The sequence below is a fragment of the Geotrypetes seraphini genome, chromosome 18 (genome assembly GCF_902459505.1).
Source record: "Geotrypetes seraphini chromosome 18, aGeoSer1.1, whole genome shotgun sequence".
In the NCBI taxonomy this organism is placed as follows: Eukaryota; Metazoa; Chordata; class Amphibia; order Gymnophiona; family Dermophiidae; genus Geotrypetes; species Geotrypetes seraphini.
Window position 1 is genome coordinate 20,118,265 of NC_047101.1, and position 20,501 is coordinate 20,138,765.

Sequence of the window (20,501 nt, forward strand, 5' to 3'; positions counted from 1 at the left end):
GGAGGTAAGGTGCGCTATGCTTTTTAGCGCACGGTAGATATTAACATGTGCTAAACGCTAACGCGTGCATGTTATCCTATGGACGCATTGGCGGTTAGCACACACGTTGATTTAGCGTGCGCTAAACGCACATTAAAACACTTACCGCACCTTAGTACACGAGGACCTAAAAGTACTTCAGTTGCAAATCCTGCTCCCAGTTTTGCTGTTTCATTTGGGGGTCCTTTTAGTAAGGCGCGCTAAGAGTTTTAGTGCGGATTTAGCATACGCGAAATCAACGCATGCGCTAACTTCTAACGCATCCATAGGATAACTTGCATGCGTTAGCATTTAGCGCGCGCTGAAAAGCTTAGCGCACCTTTGTAAAAGAGGAGGTAAGGTGTGCTATGCTTTTTAGCGCACGGTAAATATTAACATGTGCTAAACGCTAACGCATGCATGTTATCCTATGGACGCATTGGCGGTTAGCACACACGTTGATTTAGCGTGCGCTAAACGCACATTAAAACACTTACCGCACCTTAGTACATGAGGACCTAAAAGTACTTCAGTTGCAAATCCTGCTCCCAGTTTTGCTGTTTCATTTGGGGGTCATTTTAGTAAGGCGCGCTAAGAGTTTTAGTGTGGATTTAGCGTACGCTAAATCAGCGCATGCGCTAACTGCTAACGTATCCATAGGTTAACTTGCATGCGTTAGCATTTAGCGCGCGCTGAAAAGCTTAGCGCACCTTTGTAAAAGAGGGGGTAAGGTGCACTATGCTTTTTAGCGCACGGTAAATATTAACATGTGCTAAACGCTAACGCATGTATGTTATCCTATGGACGCATTGGCGGTTAGCACACACGTTGATTTAGCGTGCGCTAAATGCACGTTAAAACGCTTAGCGCACCTTAGTACATGAGGGCCTAAAAGTACTTCAGTTGCAAATCCTGCTCCCAGTTTTGCTGTTTCATTTGGGGGTCCTTTTACTAAGGCGTGCTAGCTGATTTAGCGTGCTCTAAATGCTAACGCACCCATTACATTTTATGGATGCGTTAGCATTTAACGGGCGCCTCAGCAAAAGGACCCCTTGGTTTACTGAAGAAACGTCACTTATACCTCCCTTCCACTTTTACTTACTTCCTTTCACTGCAAGTAAAAGTAGCACACAATGGCAAAATTATTCTCTGAGTAACCTCCCGTTTTACTAAGGTGCGCTAAGCGTTTTAGTACATGTTTAGCGTGCGCCAAATCTATGCGCACGCTAACTGCTAACGCGTCCATAGACCAACAGGCACACGCTAAAAAGCATAGCGCACCTTTGTAAAAGAGGGGGAGTAAAAGTAACAAATGTTATCTTGCACTTCTTTACACGTAAAAGTATCAAAACCTTTACTTAAGTAACAGTATTTAGTTAAATTTGCTAACGCCCCCCTCCCCCCTTTTGGAAAAAAACCGTAGCGTGGTTCTTTAGCACCAGCCGCAGCAGTAACAGCTCCAACGCTCATAGGAATTCTATCAGCTTCGGAGCTGTCACCGCCACGGCCGGCGCTAGAAACCACGCTACGGTTTTGTGAAGGTTAATTACTATATGACACTGGTGCTCACTCATAGCCCCACATTAAATATCCAGGGTTAAATCTGCACGTGACTGGTAGCGGCTTAAAAATTATTGAATGGGGTGAATATTGACTTGCGAGCTTGTAAAATTGTGCCCTATTTCAGCTTCCCTTAGGGCAGGGGTCTCAAAGTCCCTCCTTGAGGGCCGCAATCCAGTCGGGTTTTCAGGATTTCCCCAATGAATATGCATGAGATCTATGTGCATGCTCTGCTTTCAATGCATATTCATTGGGGAAATCCTGAAAACTTGACTGGATTGCGGCCCTCAAGGAGGGACTTTGAGATCCCTGCCTTAGGAGCATAAATTGTCAGCTGGAAATTCATCTTAATTTAGGAACTTAAAATGATCAGGTCAATATTCAACTACGGTGGTCAGTGTTTTTTTTTATTTTTTTTTATTCTGACCATCACTGGCTTAATTAGTCTAAGACAGGGGGTAGGCAATTCTGGTCCTCGAGAGCTGGAGCCAGGTCACATTTTCAGGATATCCACAATGAATATGTATGAGATGGATTTTCATGCCCTGCCTCCTTAATATGCAAATCAATCTCATGCATATTTATTGAAAACCTAAACTGGCTCCGGCTCTCGAGGACCGGAATTGCCTACCCCTGGTCTAAGATATTCAGTGCCATACCATGTCCTGGAACTGGCACTGACTGTCCGATCATAATTTAAGTTGAGCTGGCTTCGGGAGATTATGTGGCCCTTGTTAATATTCAGCCTGAGCCTGTATAAGACAGTTATGTAGGCCCCGGATGAATATTGACTGGGTCCCTCTTAACCAAAATAAGGTTCTCAGTCACTCCCCCCCCCTTCTGGTCCCAGTCTCAATTCTCCTTCCCTGACAACACCAAGCCCCCTCCCACCAACCAAGCTAAAGCCCCACCATCCCTTCCACCCCTCCTACATGCAGGATAGGTCTCCTGGGCCTATCTGGTGGTCCAGAGGGGGGGCAATGGAGCAGGAGCGAAGCCCTTGCAACTCCATAATGGCTGCCACAACCTCTTGCAGTGGCCTCTCAGTACAACCATTCGGGTCTTTATCTGCCGTCATCTATATTACCAAAGAAGCAAAGCTCCTTTTTCCCTACCTTCAATCTACACCTGTTGACACCTACTTTTTATGCTCTAAATTTAGGTTGATATAGTAATAAGGGTAATTTTTACTATACTAAACAATTAACTGATCTTATACATCCATTCAGATGTCAATTATCTATGATTTTCTAAATTTCAATTCAGACCAAAATATTCAAAATGTATTTTCATTTCTTGAACCTAAGACTAAATTTAGATTGAGCATAACCCCCCCCCCCCACACACACACACACAAACACTTTTTGCAAAAATGTAGTGCCGTTTTTAGCGCCGACCGGGGCGATAAAAGCTCCAACACTCATAGAATTCCTGTGAGCATTGGAGCTTTTACCGTGGCCGGTGCTAAAAATCTATGGTACGCTTTTGTAAAAAAAAAAAAAGGGGGGGGGGAATTAGACACTCACCCCCTCTTTTACTAAGGTGCGCTAACCGATTAATGCGCGCTAAATGCTAATGCGTCCATAGACTAACATGCACGCTTTAGCGTTTAGCACACGCTAAATCGATTAGCATGCGCTAAATCGGTTAACGCACCTTAGTAAAAGAGGGCCTCAGCCTTAGTAAATTTTCAAATGGAGCAATTTATAAGTCAATGTTTGGAGCATAAATGATTGAATATCAGGTGGACCCTATCTTAATTGATCCCACCTTTTAACAGGTTCTTTTCTGGGACAGTTACTGACAACCTAACTTGTATTAAATTATGCCTAGACAACCTATCCATGTAATAATAGAGCAAATGTATACTAAAATATAATAATCTAGCAGCTTAAAATGAATTCAACTAGCTTTGTTCACTTTTCTACCCTTTTTCCAACATCCGTATATCAGCAACTGAAAATGAACTCTATGAGTATCGGAAGCAATGCAGAGCATGCGCCAAAAACCACTTCCATGGTTTTGCAAATGCGGGGCTGGGGGGTGGGGGAGGTGAGAAAAAGCATTTGACGATAGAACCCTTGTCTACATGTTAACAGCACCAGGACTGTATATCTTCACATAAAACACATAAAACCGAACTAACTCGATCAGAAATGTCCCAAACATCACCTGCAACTACTCCATATGTACTTCTAATACTATGACAATTCAGATGCAATCCTTAGCAACTCAAAGAAATGTACAAACTATTCCCTAAATACTTCTAATGTCCTGACAATTCATTTGGAATCCGCCTTGAACCACAAGGTAATGGCGGAATAGAAATACACCTAGGTTTCATCACCAAATTTCTACAATTCTTGTGAGATATAAAACGTGGTCTACTAGGAAAAGAGCCATCTCGTATACAGGTCCTAGCCTCTGGAACTCCATGCTCCAAGGATTCCTTGAAGATATACCCTCCATCTCTCCTTCTGGAAACAACTGAAGTCAATATTGTTCCCTGAACATTATGGAGCCCTATATGACTGCTCTCCATACTCCACGAGCAAGCACTCTTCATCAGCAGCCATGCTTCTTTTTCCTCCTAAAACTGTGTTCCACTTGCTTTTTCCCTGTACCCTTTCTTACTTTCTCTGTTCGCATTCGTTCTATTGTTCACTGCCTTTCTGCTACCAACTGATGGTTTTGTAACCTGAGAAATTTTTATCTTTTTGTATTAGCTTTTTCTTTTATTGCAACTTTCTATTTAATATAGTACATTGTAAACCACTTAATACTCATGTACAAGTGGTAGATCAAATATAATAAATCCATTCCAAATATAATAAATCCAGTCCAAAAACCACTAGCAGCCTTCTCACTCTTATACACTATGGGGCTCATAATCGAAACTTAAACACATCTACAAACCCACCCAAGTCGGCACTTGGTCATCCTAAAAGACAGGCCATCCAAGTGTCGATAATCGAAACGTCTTTTTGGACGTATCCAGGGACTTTTTAGGTTTCTGAATCCTACTGTGAGCCAGAGCTGAAAGGGGCGTTTCTGGAGGAGTGGTTAGGGTGGGATGTGGGACGACCTAGACCTAGTCGTCCTGCAGGGATAATCAGATGTTTGACGAGACTTCCTAGACAAAACTTATACATTGTGAGTTTAACAATGTAAAAGCAGGTATGAATGCCAAAAAGGTTTTGAAACTGACCAGATAACAACTGCAGGGACAAAGTAAAGACACCCCCCCACTCCCCCCCGTCACACACCCCACAAAGTTCAGAATAAAAACATACATATTTGCCTCCGGAACATCATAGGAAGGCCTAGTAGAGCTGCACAGAAGTGGCTGAAGTAGTCTGGGGGATGGGCTACTGAACCATAGAGAAGAGGACCCAGGTCCATAAGCCACCTAACCACTAAATTAATAGTTGAAAATGTGATCCCACCAAAAGACAAAAACCCAAACCCTACTGTAATGCCATATAGGTGGCACCTGCAGCCATAAGGGTTGTAGACAGGTGGGTATAGTGAGTTTTGTGGGTGTTTGGGGGGGCTCACTATAACCTATAAGGGAGTTTTGGTGAGATGTTTATGTGGCACCCTTTTTGTGAAGTTCACAACAGTGCCCTATAAAGGTGCCCCTCTGCTCTGTTGACATGTCTGGATCTATCACAATGCTGGCCCCTCCAATGTCCAAAAGGTCTTGTTCTGGGTATTTAGGACTTGGATGAATTTTAGGTTGAGAATGTGGTATAAAGATAGACGTAGTGACGGTCTGGCCAATCAAATGCCTCGACGTACAGAAAGACAATTTTCAAAAAAAAAATAATAATAATAATATTTATAGACGTACTTTTCGAGGAAGGACATTTTGCCGCTGCCGACTTTGTCCAAATAGCGCCCTAAGTCCAAATTGGACTTAGATGTTTCTTTTGATTATGGCCCTCTATTGCTATGGAAAGGGGGATCGAATTGGATATAATATCTTTCTGGGTGTCAGGTCAAAAGCGCGCCGGGACAAAGGCGCACCCAGACAATTGAGCGCAGCGCGTGCCGCAGCGCCGCTCTAAATTACTGTTTTTAGCGCGCCGCGTTGTGGGGGGTTGTAACCCCCCACATTTTACTGAAAACTTCACTTTTCCCCAATGAATATGCATGAGATCTATGTGCCTGCACTGCTTTCAATGCCCATTCATTGGGGAAATCCTGAAAACACGACTGGATTGCAGCCCTCAAGGAGGGACTTTGAGATCCTTGGTCTAGATCAGGGGTCTCAAAGTCCCTCCTTGAGGGCCGCAATCCAGTCGGGTTTTCAGGATTTCCCCAATGAATATGCATGATATCTATGTGCCTGCACTGCTTTCAATGCCCATTTATGGGGGAAATCCTGAAAACCCCACTGGATTGCAGTCCTCAAGGAGGGACTTTGAGATCCCTGGTCTAGATGGACTATGTTGTGACCCAATTAGGTTGCTTTCTAATTATCACGTTTTATCCACAAAGCAGATTTCGAGAATCAAATTAATCTTTGCTCTTTCTCTCTCCCCCCCCCTGAAAAACACCCACAATTAAACAAAGTAAGAAGAAAACAAAATGAAACTGCTAAGTTCTAGAAATGGACACTACTGTCTAAAATTCTAGAGCAGTGGTTCCCAAACCTGTCCTGGGGGACCCCCAGCCAGTCAGGTTTTCCAGATATCCCTAATGAATATGCATGAGAGAGATTTGCATATAATGGAAGTGACAGGTATGCAAATCTCTCTCATGCATATTCATTAGGAATATCTGGAAAACCTGACTGGCTGGGGGTCCCCCAGGACAAGTTTGGGAACCACTGCTCTAGAGCCAGAAAAGAGAGTGAAATACACAACAGGTAGAATGGTGAATTATACCCCCCCCCCCTCTTTTACAAAGGCGCGCTATGCTTTTTAGTGCACGGTAAATATTATTGTGCACTAAACACGCACTGAAGGCTAATGTATGCATGTTATCCTACAGACGCGTTAGCGGTAAAAGAGGGCCACAGTGTCTGGGAAAAATGGAACCCTGTACATAGTTTCTAAATACTTTATAATTGTTTAAACATTTAGAATGACCTTTGAAAACATATAAGTCCAATGTTTGTTAGAAAATTTCCTTAGCAAAGCCTTTTGTAACATATACTTTATTATTTTGCAAAAGTTTTATTAGACCTTTATCTAAATGTCATTTTGCAAAACCAGATCTTAACGGTCACTTCCGGAATGATGTCATTTTGAAAACAGGGATCATCTAGTTTCTACAATATCTTGCAGTAACACCTGTCAATAATAGTAATACTTATTTTTTTTTTTTTTTAATAATAGCAGAATTGTTTTGGGGTTGTTTGGAAAATGTTGAGGGGCCCCATTTTTTCCAGATACCATGTAATGTATAAAGAAAAAAAAAAAGAAAGAATGAACCCACTGAAGAATTCCAGGATTCATTCAAAACTCTAATTCTGGAACACCCAAGCAAATGTCTTTTTCAGGGCTCATGGACTGCGGTCTGGGAACTCCTTACATTAAAACATTGCATGCCTTTCAAAGGGGAGGAGAAAAAAATCCCAAGACAATACATGAAACATAAGGAAGTTAGAAAACAATACCCCAAAAATTACTTACAGGTATATGTCATTTCAAAGCTGTCGCTTATATTTACAATGTCAATCTGGGGGAGCAATTTAGGAGGTTCCATGAGCTGAGACAATGCAAACCGAAAAGCTGCATGTTCCTGGGACTGTTGATTAGGAAATAATCCACCTAAGGAATCAAATTAAACGAGAAAAAAAAAAATGAGATGTTTTGAAGATCCTTACTGCTACTCTTGATAGACAAGTGTTGATAGTTAAATGTTTTCATCAGCCCCCATCGCATTATTTTCTATTCCATGCCATTTCTATCTTTTTAAGAATAATGTAAGCCCTTAACCCTTTCAGGACCATAAGGATCGTAGGCCAATTTTTGTGGTTTTGACGACATTTTTATGGTAAAAAGGGCTTGCAGATGCCAAAAAATTGATTTTTTTTGTGAAATATCATTATTTTTATTTAAAAAAATCACACTTCTGGCTTATGGACAGTGTGGCAAGTGAATCTTCTCGTCAATCTGGCAACGACGCTAATGAATGAATGTCGGAACCAGTTTGTTTACATAAAGGCAGTATCCTATGGAATCCGTACATATCAAATTTAGAACTGTAGACTATCCCAATCAAAATTGATAGGATTTTAAAGTTATGGGACAAATAGGTCCCTTGGTCCTGAAAGGGTTAATTAACTCTTTGCACTGGTTTCAATGCGCCTAAATCCCCTAAAACAGCCTGAGGCCTTCTGCACAAACCTAACAGCTTCTCCTAGCCAACTGTGTTCTGTACATAACCCGTACCGTAAAACGTTTACAGGGAAGAATCCCATTTCATTTACTCCACACACACTTCCTTCTTTATTAAACTGCCAGACTAGGGAAATCAAATGTGCATTAGTAAATACAGTGCTTAGTATTTCTGATGGTTCCATGCAGAGGGGAGCCAGGGGATGGCATCCTTATATCAAAGAGAGTCAACCCTTTCAGGACCAAGGGACATATTTGTCCCATAACTTTAAAATCCTATCCATTTTGATTGGGATAGTCTACAGTTCTAAATTTGATATGTACGGATTCCATAGGATACTGCCTTTATGTAAACAAACTGGTTCCGACATTCATTCATTAGCGTCGTTGCCAGATTGACGAGAAGATTCACTTGCCACACTGTCCATAAGCCAGAAGTGTGATTTTTTTAAATAAAAATAATGATATTTCACCCAAAAAAAAATCAATTTTTTGGCATCTGCAAGCCCTTTTTACCGTAAAAATGTCGTCAAAACCACAAAAATTGGCCTACGATCCTTATGGTCCTGAAAGGGTTAATAAGGCTGAAGTTTGGGTAGCACAGAAAAGGCTTCGATTATGCTTACAGGTGGCAGCAACAGAGCACAAGGGAGTGTGTGGCCGCAGTGGTTAAAGCTACAGCCTCAGCACCCAGAGGTTGGGGGTTCAAACCCACGCTGCTCCTTGTGACCCTGGGCAAGTCACTTAATCCCCCCATTGCCCCAGGTACGTTAGATTGATTGTGAGCCCGCCAGGACAGACAGGGAAAAATGCTTGAGTACCTGAATAAATTCATGTAAACCGTTCTCAGCTCCCTTGGGAGAACGGTATAGAAAATTGAATAAATAAAAATAAATAAATTTAGATGAAGCTCAGACAACGATATACCCTGGTGCCATAGGTAGGACAATAAAAGCCAGCGAGAGGCATTCAGCCATGCTTTGTGCTACAATGCACTTTACCAAGACCATTAATATTCAATCGCACTTTGCAGAAGCAACAGTGTAATAGAAAGACAGCAGCATTACATTTCATACTGAAATTTTGCATCAGAGCCTTCACCAACGCAGGCAAACTCCATTTTTTTGTGTGTGTCAGATCCAAACAAGCCTGCATCTAAAATGAAAAAAAAATATCTAGGTCCTTTAAGCTGTTAATTTGTATTAAACATGTAACAGGAGGTGAGGGGAGGCAGCGATACAAGCCTCGTTGAGGCATCTGTGCAAACAGGAGCTGCTCAAACCGAGTCGAATTCGCAAAAATTAGCGCCATAGGAACCCTTTTCAGCGGCCGTGGAGATGACAGGAGAGGAAAGTGAAATGATGCTGTTATATTGCATAAGGTGGAACAATTTCCCGATCAGAGCTAATGGGAGGAAGTGTGAAAATAACATTAAAAAACAAAAAAACAAAACCCCAACCAAGACAGACCGAATCAAAAGACAATAAAAACCAGGAAGCTGGCAATGCTACGCTGCTTCGTCCACCATCTGAAGTCTCAACGAAAACCCAAACATTTGCCGATCGGTACAGATTCCGTCCCATACTCTCTACCCCAGAAATGCTCGGAGGGGGAGGGGAAAAAAAGCCCACAGAAGACAAGAAAAAATGCATTCTACGAATTATTCCTTCGTGTTTAGCCACAACTCTTTTTGCATTTCTTAAAGAACAATTATGCTCTTTTTTTTTTTTTTGCATCGTTTTCATACACTTTGCAGTCCTTATTTTTTGCACACTGATTCTCACTTCCCAGCCTCTTCCGTGCATGCAATCTGGCTCACGATAGAGCTGCTTAGAGGAGTATATGGGGTTCTTCTTTCTCTCCTCCAAGCAATGGAATTTCTCTTGCCCGGAGAAAAACAAAGCCTTTAGCGACGAGCAGCGCATGAAACTCACCGATCTGGATATTGCTGGGGAAATTCACCCCTAAAACTGTCCCTAGAAAGCTGGTGCAGAAGACGACAAAAATGCGCTGCATATTTCCTTTTGCATTGGCAAAGAAGAAGCTTCCAACTTCCAACCATAGGTTTGGATTGGGGGGGATTTCTTTAATCTCCCCCTCCTTTTTGTGCTGTTGGGGGGGGAGGGGAAGGATGTCTTCGTGCTCCTGGGCTCTCCGTATTGTGGGTTCCTTTCTCTCCAAATCCAGCACTTAGGATGCTGCCTTAACATCAACTGACAGCAGGATTAAGTGAGCACGAGAGAGAGAGAGAGAGAGACCTCCTCATTCACAGAGAGAGAGAGAGAGGGACCTCCTCATTCACACACATACACATGCACGTACACACACGCTGTTGTGCCTATATCTCTTTATTTCAGTGGCTTAGCAGTTACAGTTGGGGGGGGAATAAGAACCCCCTCCCCATCAGATTCCTCATCCCCCTTCACTTAGGGGTCATCGCTTGCCTTTAAGAGTAATGTTCATTCTAATGTGGATAAGAACATAAGAACATAAGCAATGCCTCCGATGGGTCAGACCTGAGGTCCATCGTGCCCAGCAGTCCGCTCACGCGGCGGCCCAACAGGTCCAGAACCTGTGCAGTAATCCTCTATCTATACCCCTCTATCCCCTTTTCCAGCAAGAAATTGTCCAATCCTTTCTTGAACCCCAGTACCGTACTCTGCCCTATTACGTCCTCTGGAAGCGCATTCCAGGTGTCCACCACACGTTGGGTAAAGAACTTCCTAGCATTCGTTTTGAATCTGTCCCCTTTCAACTTTTCCGAATGCCCTCTTGTTCTTTTATTTTTTGAAAGTTTGAAAAATCTGTCCATCTCCACTCTCTCTATGCCCTTCATGATCTTGTAAGTCTCTATCATATCCCCTCTAAGTCTCCTCTTCTCCAGGGAAGGGAGACCCAGTTTCTCCAATCTTTCTCTATCTCTCTCTCTCTCTATTTCTGTCTCTCTCCCTTTCTCTCTATTTCTCTCTCTCTCTTTCTGTCCCTCTCTAGAGTACTCTCTATGCCCTTCATGATCTTGTAAGTCTCTATCATATCTCCTCTAAGTCTCCTCTTCTCCAGGGAAAAGAGTCCCAGTTTCTCCAATCTTTCTCTCTCTCTCTCTATTTCTGTCTCTCTCCCTTTCTCTCTCTCCTTCTGTCCCTCTCTACTCTCTCTATGCCCTTCGTGATCTTGTAAGTCTCCATCATATCCCCTCTAAGTCTCCTCTTCTCCAGGGAAAAGAGTCCCAGTTTCTCCAATCTTTCTTTATCTCTCTCTATTTCTGTCTCTCTCCCTTTCTCTCTCTCTCTATTTCTCTCTGTCTCCCTTTCCCTCTCTCTTTCTGTCCCTCTCTACTCTCTCTATGCCCTTCATGATCTTGTAAGTCTCTATCATATCCCCTCTAAGTCTCCTCTTCTCAAGGGAAAAGAGTCCCAGTTTCTCCAATCTTTCTCTTTCTCTCTCTTTCTCTCTCTTTCTGTCCCTCTCTACTCTCTCTATGCCCTTCATGATCTTGTAAGTCTCTATCATATCCCCTCTAAGTCTCCTCTTCTCCAGGGAAAAGAGTCCCAATTTTTCCAATCTTTCTCTATCTATCTCTCTCTATTTCTGTCTCTCTCCCTTTCTCTCTCTCTTTCTTTCTATCTTTCTCTCTCTCTGTCTCCATTTCTCTCTCTCTTTCTGACCCTCTCCACTATCTCTATGCCCTTCATGATCTTGTAAGTCTCTATCATATCCCCTCTAAGTCTCCTCTTCTCCAGGGAAAAGAGACCCAGTCTTCCTTTCCTGTAAGATCTCAAAACCATCACCCCCTTGAGTCTAAGACAGGAGTCCCCAAAGTCCCTCCTTGAGGGCTGAATCAGGATTTGCCCAATGAATATGCCTTGAAAGCAGTGCATGCACATAGATCTCATGCATATTCATTGGGGAAATCCTGAAAACCCGACTGGATTTGGCCCTCAAGGAGGGACTTTGGGGACCCCTGCTCTAAGAAAACGTGTTGTCACGCTGCCACTTATTAAGTTACTCTAGGCATACTTTTCCCTCCGTATTCGTGGTTTCAGCATTTGCGTTTTTGATTATTTGCGGTTTTTAGTTTGCTGGCTCCTACCCCCTAATTACATCAGCTTCCATAGAGAAATCACAGATTCCAAGCGTTTACAGAGAAAAATCGCTGATTCCCAACACTTTCTTCACCGTGTTTTGTCTCTCCTTCAGGAACAGGCCAGTTCTCCCACCCTGTTATTTGTGATTTCACCACATTCACAATGGTTTTTAATAGATAACAGCGAATAACATATGAAAAAGTTATTTGCGTTTTTTCTGTATTCGCAGGTCTGTTAATCCCCTATCACAGCGAATACGGAGGGAGAAGTGTACTACCTTATCTCTTCGAATTTAAATAGACATAAAACTTCATCTGGTTTGCTTCTGTTTGGGGTGCAGAGGTTTAGCTTTACGGGATAATCATCGAGGGTTTTGCAAATTGGGTTTGGAACCCACTTGCAGTCCTGACTCCCGAAGAGTGGAACAGAAACCATGTTGAATGATGAACTGGAACAGATTACTTTCATTCTTCTCTTGGATTTTTTAGTAATCACCCTGGCAGTTAATCTCTTCTTTTCGAATGTTTTCCCTTTCTTTCTTTTTCACTTTTTCATAGGAACATTTTGAATGCATCCTTCTTGTGAAGGAATGCATCTCAACTGAGTGAAGAAAGAGGCTGACAACAAAGATTGTCTTTCCAGCGCAGCCCCTGGGATTTACTGGGTGTCACCAGTTACTGGTGCAAAAATGCTCATTTCAATTTAAGACTTTTCTAAAACCTGTGATGAGAAAAGTTTGTAATAAACTGAAGACAATTATTAAGTGGAGAAACCTGCTTTTAACTCCAGTCTTCTCAGCTGCTGACTTGCTGAGCAATACAATAAATCATCGTTTGAATCACTTACCTTGCCCCCAGAGTGACTGTAGATAAGAACATAAGAATTGCTACTGCTGGGTCAGACCAGTGGTCTGTCGTGCCCAGCACGTGCTCACGTGGAAGCCCCCAGGTCAAAGACCAGTGCTCTAAATGAGTCCAGCCTCACCTGTGTACATTCCAGTTTAGCAGGAACTTGTCCAACTTTGTCTTGAATCCCTGGAGGGTGTTTTCCCCTATAACAGCCTCCGGAAGAGCGTTCAAGTTTTCCACCACTCTCTGGGTGAAGAACTTCCTTTCGTTTGTACGGAATCTATCCCCTTTTAACTTTAGAGAGTGCCCTCTCGTTCTCTCTACCTTGGAGAGGGTAAACAACCTGTCTTTATCTACTAAGTCTATTCCCTTCATTATCTTGAATGTTTCGATCATGTCCCCTCTCAGTCTCCTCTTTTCAAGGGAGAAGAGGCCCAGTTTCCCTAATCTCTAACTGTACAGCAACTCCTCCAGTCCCTTAACCATTTTAGTTGCTCTTCTCTGGACCCTTTCGAGTAGTACCATGTCACCCTAGAAGTAATTTGGGGAAAACTGCAATAGTCATATATGGGACACAGACCGTGCAAGTTTGCTCACTACTGGCCTTAGTTCTTCAATACATATCCATTATTTTCTGATTCATGATCCTGTGTTCAACCCATGCTTTTTTTTTTTTAACTCTTGTCACCATTTTCCTCTCCACCTTCTCCCTTGGGAGCACATTCCAGGTATCAACCACCCTCTCCATAAAGAAGAATTTCCTCTTGAGTCTACCGCCCCTCAACCTCAAATTATGCCCTCTGGGTTTTACCATTTTCCTTTCTCTGAAAAGATTCAGTTCTATGTTAATACCTTTCAAGTATTTGAACGTCTGAATCCTATCTCCCTTGTCTCTCCTTTCCTCTAAGGCAAGTGTTTTTCAACCTTTTTACACCCGTGGACTGGCAGAAATAAAAGAATTATTTTGTGGACCAGCAAACTACTAGGACTAAAATTTAAAAAACCCGTATCCGCCGCATCTCTGCGAGCTCGGTCCCCGCAAATCATCTGATCCCATCCACACAAGCCTCAGTTATGATTTTATATTGAATGTATTTTATTAAAGTATATAAAGAAACAATATTCTGTACAATTGTCATTTTATAAATACAAATAAAACAGAGCAAGGATCAACAAAACCCCTGTCTCCCCTCCCCTTCACTATCAAGAAAACTGAACAAGCCAAATTATTACAGAATGCTACACAGAAATATCATGCTAACAGAATACTGCAGTCACACATGACAGGAATTGTTTTAGGGGAGTGCAACTAGGGCAACTGCCCCCTGGTCAGAGAGCGCCCTAAGCCAGCTGGAAGCTAAAGAAGCACTGCCTGGGCTTTGCAGTCCCCAGTTATGTCTAACACCAGCTCTAGCAGGATATATATTTCAAATCTGATATATTCTAATCACAAAATAGAAATAAAATTATTTTTTTCCTACCTTTTGTCATCTCTGGTTTCTGTTTTCATCTTCTTTTCACTCTCTTCCTTCCAGTGTCTGCCCTCTCTGTCTCTTCAATCCAGCATCTGCTCCTTCCATCCACTTTCTGCCCTCTCCCCCTTCCATCCAGCCTGTGCCCCCTCTCTCATTTTTACATGATTCATTCCAGCTTTACTGCTCTCTTCATTTTTATCTCTCCTATACCAGATCTAGCATTGTTGTCCCTCTCTGCTTATTTCTCTGCTGATCCTTCCCATCATCCTTCCAATCTCTCTACTTTCTCATGCCTGTCTCTCCCCTTCCCCTACTCTAATCTCCCTGCCAGCTGTTTCCTTCCTTTTTTCCTTCTCTCTTTCCTCCTGTCCAGCAGTAACTCTCTTCCCTTCTTCCCCTCCCAGCAGCATCTCTTCTTCTCCCTCTCCAGGTCTAGTAGCAGCTGTCCCTTTTTTTCCCTTGCCCAGCAGCTTCCAAGCCTCCAATAATAGCTTTCTCCCTTCCCAGCAGCTCTCCTTACTTGCCAGCGCAGCGATTCAGGAAGGCAGCCTCGGGTCCTTTGTTGGGTCGCGCCGCCTCTGAGGAAAGAGGAAGTTGCATCATCAGAGACAGCCGTGACTCATCAAAAGCCCCAAGGCTGCCTTCCTGAATCGCTGCACTGGTAAGTAAAGGAGAGCTGTAGAGAGGGGAAAAAGCCGCTGTCGGAGGCTCCCCATGATCTCTCCGGCTCAGCGCGAACCAGATGAAAATAACTCATCGATCTTGCCGGCCCTGCGCGGACTGGTAGTAAATTGAAGTTAGTTAATCTCGCCGGCCCTGCGCGAACCGGCAGAAATTTCCTGTGGACTGGCACCGGTCCGCGGACTGGCGGTTGAAGAACAGTGCTCTAAGGTATACATATTCAGGGCTTCCAATCTCTCCTCATACGTCTTTTGGTGCAAACCTCCTACCATTTTCGTTACCTTTCTCTGGACTGCTTCAAGCCTTCTTATGTCCTTTGCCAGATACGATCTCCAAAACTGAACACAATGCTCCAAGTGGGGCCTCATCAATGACCTGTACTGGCGCATCACCACCTTCTTTCTTCTACTGGTTATGGCTCTTTCCATACAGCCTATCATCCTTCTGGCAACAGCCATTGCCTTGTCATACTGTTTCTTTGCCTTTAGGTAACCCTATCATGATGCATTATGAGCATGGATTTCAATGGGTGCAATCAGGAACTATAAATCCCACACTACTTTAGGGTGTAAGTTCGAAACTAGTACTGGCCCAAAAGTTGGGTATCTTGGCATCTCTGGATTCTGTTGAATCTTATATGGGATCCAAATTTCACTCATGTAGAATTTGTGAAATAATGGTACAATGGTAGTTTTAGTGGGTGGCTGACCATGGAAGACTGCCGAGCCATTCTTATAGTGTCTTTTACAGTTTATTTAAAGATGTGGGGGATGATGAGGATATTAATAATAACAACGCTGTATATTCTGTTGTATTCTTTATTCTTTTGTCATCCACTTTGAACCACTGTTGGTGGGAGTTGGCGGAATACAAGAGCTAGATAACATAACATAACAATGCTTACATTCTGCAATTTACAAGCACACAGTTTTATGTGGATTATGTTTATGTCTATTAAATAATTTACTATATGGTCAGGCTTTCTATATCACAGCAGTTTACAAAACCAAAATAATACATGAAACATTGAAACATGGGAGAGTGTGGCGCAGTGGTTAAAGCTACAGCCTCAGCACCCAGAGGTTGTGGGTTCAAACCCATGCTGTACCTTGTAACCTTGGTCAAGTCACTTAATCCCCCCCATTGCCCCAGGTACATTAGATAGTTTGTGAGTCCGCTGGGACAGATAGGGAAAAATGCTTGAATACCTGAATAAATTCATATAAAACCATTCTGAGTTCCCCTGGGAGAACGGTATAGAACATCTAATATAATAAATCCCTAAGCACACACTCCCATCTGCGTGCTCCCGTTTTCCGTGAGCTGTAGGGACCCGCAGGTAGGAGTGTGCATGCGCGCGGCGGCATGGAGCCTGTCAGACGCGGCGGCTCTTGCAGTCTGAACTTAAGGATGTGAACTGGTTAGGGCAACGTCAGCGGCGGCCGGAACGGACTTTAATTGCTGCCTCCCAGGCTTCTCCTCCTGCTCTGGCTGGGCCTGCATAAAAAAAAAACCCAAAAAATCCAGAGCTCGTTTCGGGTCTGGCAAGGGCTGCGGGTCCTGAAAACTTCCGATTCAAGCAGCGTCTGCAGCATTCTACACACGCTGCTGGAATAGGAAGGTTAGTTGGGACCGCGGGAAGGGAATGGGGGGGGGGCGGTAAGGGACTAAGGGAGCCGGCCAGACCGTGGGAAGGGAAAGGGGGGGGGGGTAAGGGAAACGCTGCTGCTGCACAGGGAAGTGGTGTGGGGGGAGGGGGAGGGAATCCTGCTGTGGCTGCTGCACAGGGAAATGGTGGGAGAGAAATGCTGCTGCATAGGAGGCAGGGAGAGAGACAGATAGATAGAAAGACACAAGGGCAGGGAGAGACATAGAAAGACAGACAGACAAAGGGAGCCAAGGAGAGAGACAGACAGCGGGAGGGAGAGAGAGACAGAAATAAAGACATAATGTAACGGGCTAAAATACTAGTTGAATAAATAAATAGTATGAAAAGTTTTAGCCTTTGATAACCAGAGCTGGTATTGTGACATCATAATGCCTCATTCCACCAATGCCTAAGAGCCAACCTCATCAGTGATGTCACAATGGCTTGATTGTCCTACACTTGGCTCGCTTTTACTACATGTTGATTTCTAGAGTGGCGCAGTGGTTAAAGCTACAGCCTCAGCACCCTGGGGTTTTGGGTTCAAACTCACACAGCTCTTTGTGACCCTGGCAAGTCACTTAATCTCCCCGTTGCCTCAGGTACATTAGCTAGATTGTGAGTCCACCAGAACAGAAAGGGAAAAATGCTTGAGTACCTGAATAAATTCATGTAAAACCATTCTGAGCTCCCTTGGGAGAACGGTAAAGAAAATTGAATAAATAAATAAAAACTACAGTAAATTAGGAAAGATTTAGATCCTGCCTTCACACAACAGTCAAAATGAATACAATTTAAAACCAAATAAAAAGAATACCAGATACTTGAAATACACCCCCCTCCGCTCCCTTTTACAAAACCGTAGAAGAGGTTTTTAGCACCAGCCGGCACAGTTAATGCTCTGTGCTGCTCCCGATGCTCGTAGGAACTCTATGAGCGTCAGAACAGCGCAGAGAATTCAGCATACCGGCTGGTAAGGGTTTTTTTAAAAGGGGAGGGGGAGTCAGTTTGATGCCACCTTAACCCTTTCAATCTCTCACTGTCCCAAAACTTGGGGCAAAATAAAAGTTTTTAATTTTCCTTTAAATTTTAGAAATGAAGCTTCCACTTGCAATGCAGCTGGAAGCATGTTTCACAGACCAGGGCAGGGGTAGGGAACTCCGGTCCTCGAGAGCCGTCTTCCAGTCGGGTTTTCAGGATTTGCCCAATGAATATGCCTTGAAAGCAGTGCATGCAAATAGATCTCATGCATATTCATTGGGGAAATCCTGAAAACCCGACTGGAATACGGCTCTTGAGGACCAGAGTTCCCTACCCCTGGACTAGGGGCTAGCTCTCCTTCCCCCTCCCCACAAAATACACTGTTCTTTATTGCATCCTGATTTGCTCTCTGGACTGAAGGGAACACCATAGTGTGATTATTGACCAATCTCAAAACTCCTGCTTAGAACATATGAATTAAACATACCTATCTTAAGTAGCCTGTTGAGTGGGTTAGTGCAGTGGTTCCCAACCCTGTCCTGAAGGAACACCAGGCCAATTGGGTTTTCAGGCTAGCCCTAATGAATATGCATGAAGCAAATTTGCATGCCTATCACTTCCATCATATGCAAATCTCTCTCATGCATATTCATTAGGGCTAGCCTGAAAACCCGATTGGCCTGGTGTTCCTCCAGGACAGGGTTGGGAATCACTGGGTTAGTGAGCCATAGGAGGACCCAGGCCCATAAACCACTCTAACCACTACATTTATGGTAGAAAGTGTGAGCCCACTATAACCCTACTCTACTGACATGTAGGTGCCACCTGCAACCATAAAGGCTATTGGGGTTGTAGACAGGTAGGTATATTGGTTTTGGGGGAGTTTTAGAGGGCTCACAGTACATTAGAAGGGGGTTATGGTGAGATGTATATCTGGAACCCTGTATGTGAAGTTCACAGCAGTGCCCTCTAAGGAACCCCACTGTTCTATTGGGCTGTCTATGTGGCCAGTCTATTACAATGCTGACCTCCCCCACCCACCCACATCCAAATGGTCTAGATTAGGATGCTTTGAACTTGGACAGTTGTGTGGTCAAAAATGGCAAAAAAAAGTTGGACATTCTGGCGACCAAGACATTTAAGTAGACTATTTAAAAAAAAAAAATTTGGACATCTTATGATGATTCTGGTTTCAAAAATGTTTCTTTGCCTCCGACTTTGGACACCTTATGGGAAATGTCCAAAATTGGACTTAGATATCCTATTGAAAAAGACCCCCTTATTTAGTAATTTATAAATTTTGGAAATCTATTTGGAGTCAAATTAATAAATTACTTGAGAACCCAGTAGCACTTTCATATGATACGATATTATTTGGTACATCAATGAGGAAAAAGAGTCAAATTTTCTCCAAAAATAATAAACTTTTACTTATAATGACAGGAGTTGCCATTCAACAAATTACAAGAAATTGGAAAAATTATGATAGTTTAAGTTACAGTTTTTGGAGGAATTCACTATGTCATATTTTCAAAATGGAGAGGATATTAGCTATTCAGCAGGGACGTTATAAAAAATTCATTGATGTTTGGGAGCCATTAACAAATTATTGTAAGGATTGTTTATAATTAATAATTTATTTCTTCCCCTTTATTTATTGAAGCATAGGGTGGGGGAAGGGTGGGATTAATTTTAAATTATCTGAAATTATAAGAATATAATGGAGGGAGGGAGGGAGGGAGAAATAGTATTATGATTTCAATATATGTAAGATTAATAAGTTATATTAAAGTGAATATGAAGGTATTATTATGTACTTGTTGAAAGTTTAAAAATGAATAAAGAATTTTTTTTTTTTTTAAAGAAAATGACCTCCTTATCTTTTTTGAAATGTGGTGTCCAGAACTGCACACAATATTCGAGGTGCGGTCAAACCATGGAGCAATATAGAGGCATTATAATTGTCTCAGTTTTGTTTTCCATTCCTTTCCTGTAGTAGTCTGTTCTATAAAGGAACATGCAGCTATAAAAGATCTCAACTGATACAACACTTCCCCTTGATGCAAATTTAACTACTGTAGTCAGTTACTAGGAATTATAGCAATCAGATACTGAATTGACTCATATTACAATATTAACTAATCCCACTTAAGCCCTCTCCCAAAAAAATCAGTATCTGTAGAGACTTACACCTTTTCTATTGGTTCTTCATTACTATTTTGACAAATAGTCATTCAGACTTCTTATGTGTAAAGGTACACTATTCCATTCTTGTGTAGCCTGATTTTAAAATGTTAGAACAAAAAAATTCTTATATCTGTTGGAAAACAATGGCAAAATCGGTTTCTGAACCATGGATTATGACTAAGGAAAAAGTACTCAAATTAATGAGACATAAATTTTTTTTTTTATTTATAGCCTTTTAAATTTAATCAAGCATACATAACTTGAAAAAGATCGGAAACAAACAAAAAAAGAAATCATCTAATTATACAATCAAATGTAATGAAAACATTAACTAATATTTAGTCCACAATTACTGAGACCAAGAAAGGAAATTTTCACAATTGGAAATACAATTCTATACTAGAGTAACGACAATAGGTAACCCAAGCTACAGCCGGATGGTAGGCCATTTATCATTGGACTAAGATGCCACCCTTTCTTTTGGTCCAATAAAATCTAAAAGCTGTTTGGGCTCAAAGAAAAGAAAATTCTTACTCTGATAGGTAATATAACATTTTGCTGGAAATTTAACCAAAAAAGTAGCCCCAAGAGCTAGGACTCTTGGCCTCAAGGCCAAGAATTCCTTCCTTCGCTTCTGGGTTTTCTGAGCCAAATCTGGAAAAATTCTAACA

General features: G+C 42.4%; 1 protein-coding gene across 10 annotated transcripts in view; it reads right to left on the bottom strand.

The window, feature by feature from the left end:
* The window catches only part of GRIA1 (glutamate ionotropic receptor AMPA type subunit 1), an 843,377-nt gene that overhangs the window by 289,973 nt on the left and 532,903 nt on the right, over positions 1-20,501 (bottom strand). For all 10 annotated transcript variants that reach the window (XM_033927803.1, XM_033927802.1, XM_033927807.1 and 7 more), the window contains one exon: positions 7,221-7,358. In XM_033927803.1, the coding sequence (XP_033783694.1) occupies positions 7,221-7,293 (73 nt within the window). In that variant the 5' untranslated portion in view covers positions 7,294-7,358. The remainder of the gene's footprint in view (positions 1-7,220; positions 7,359-20,501) is intronic.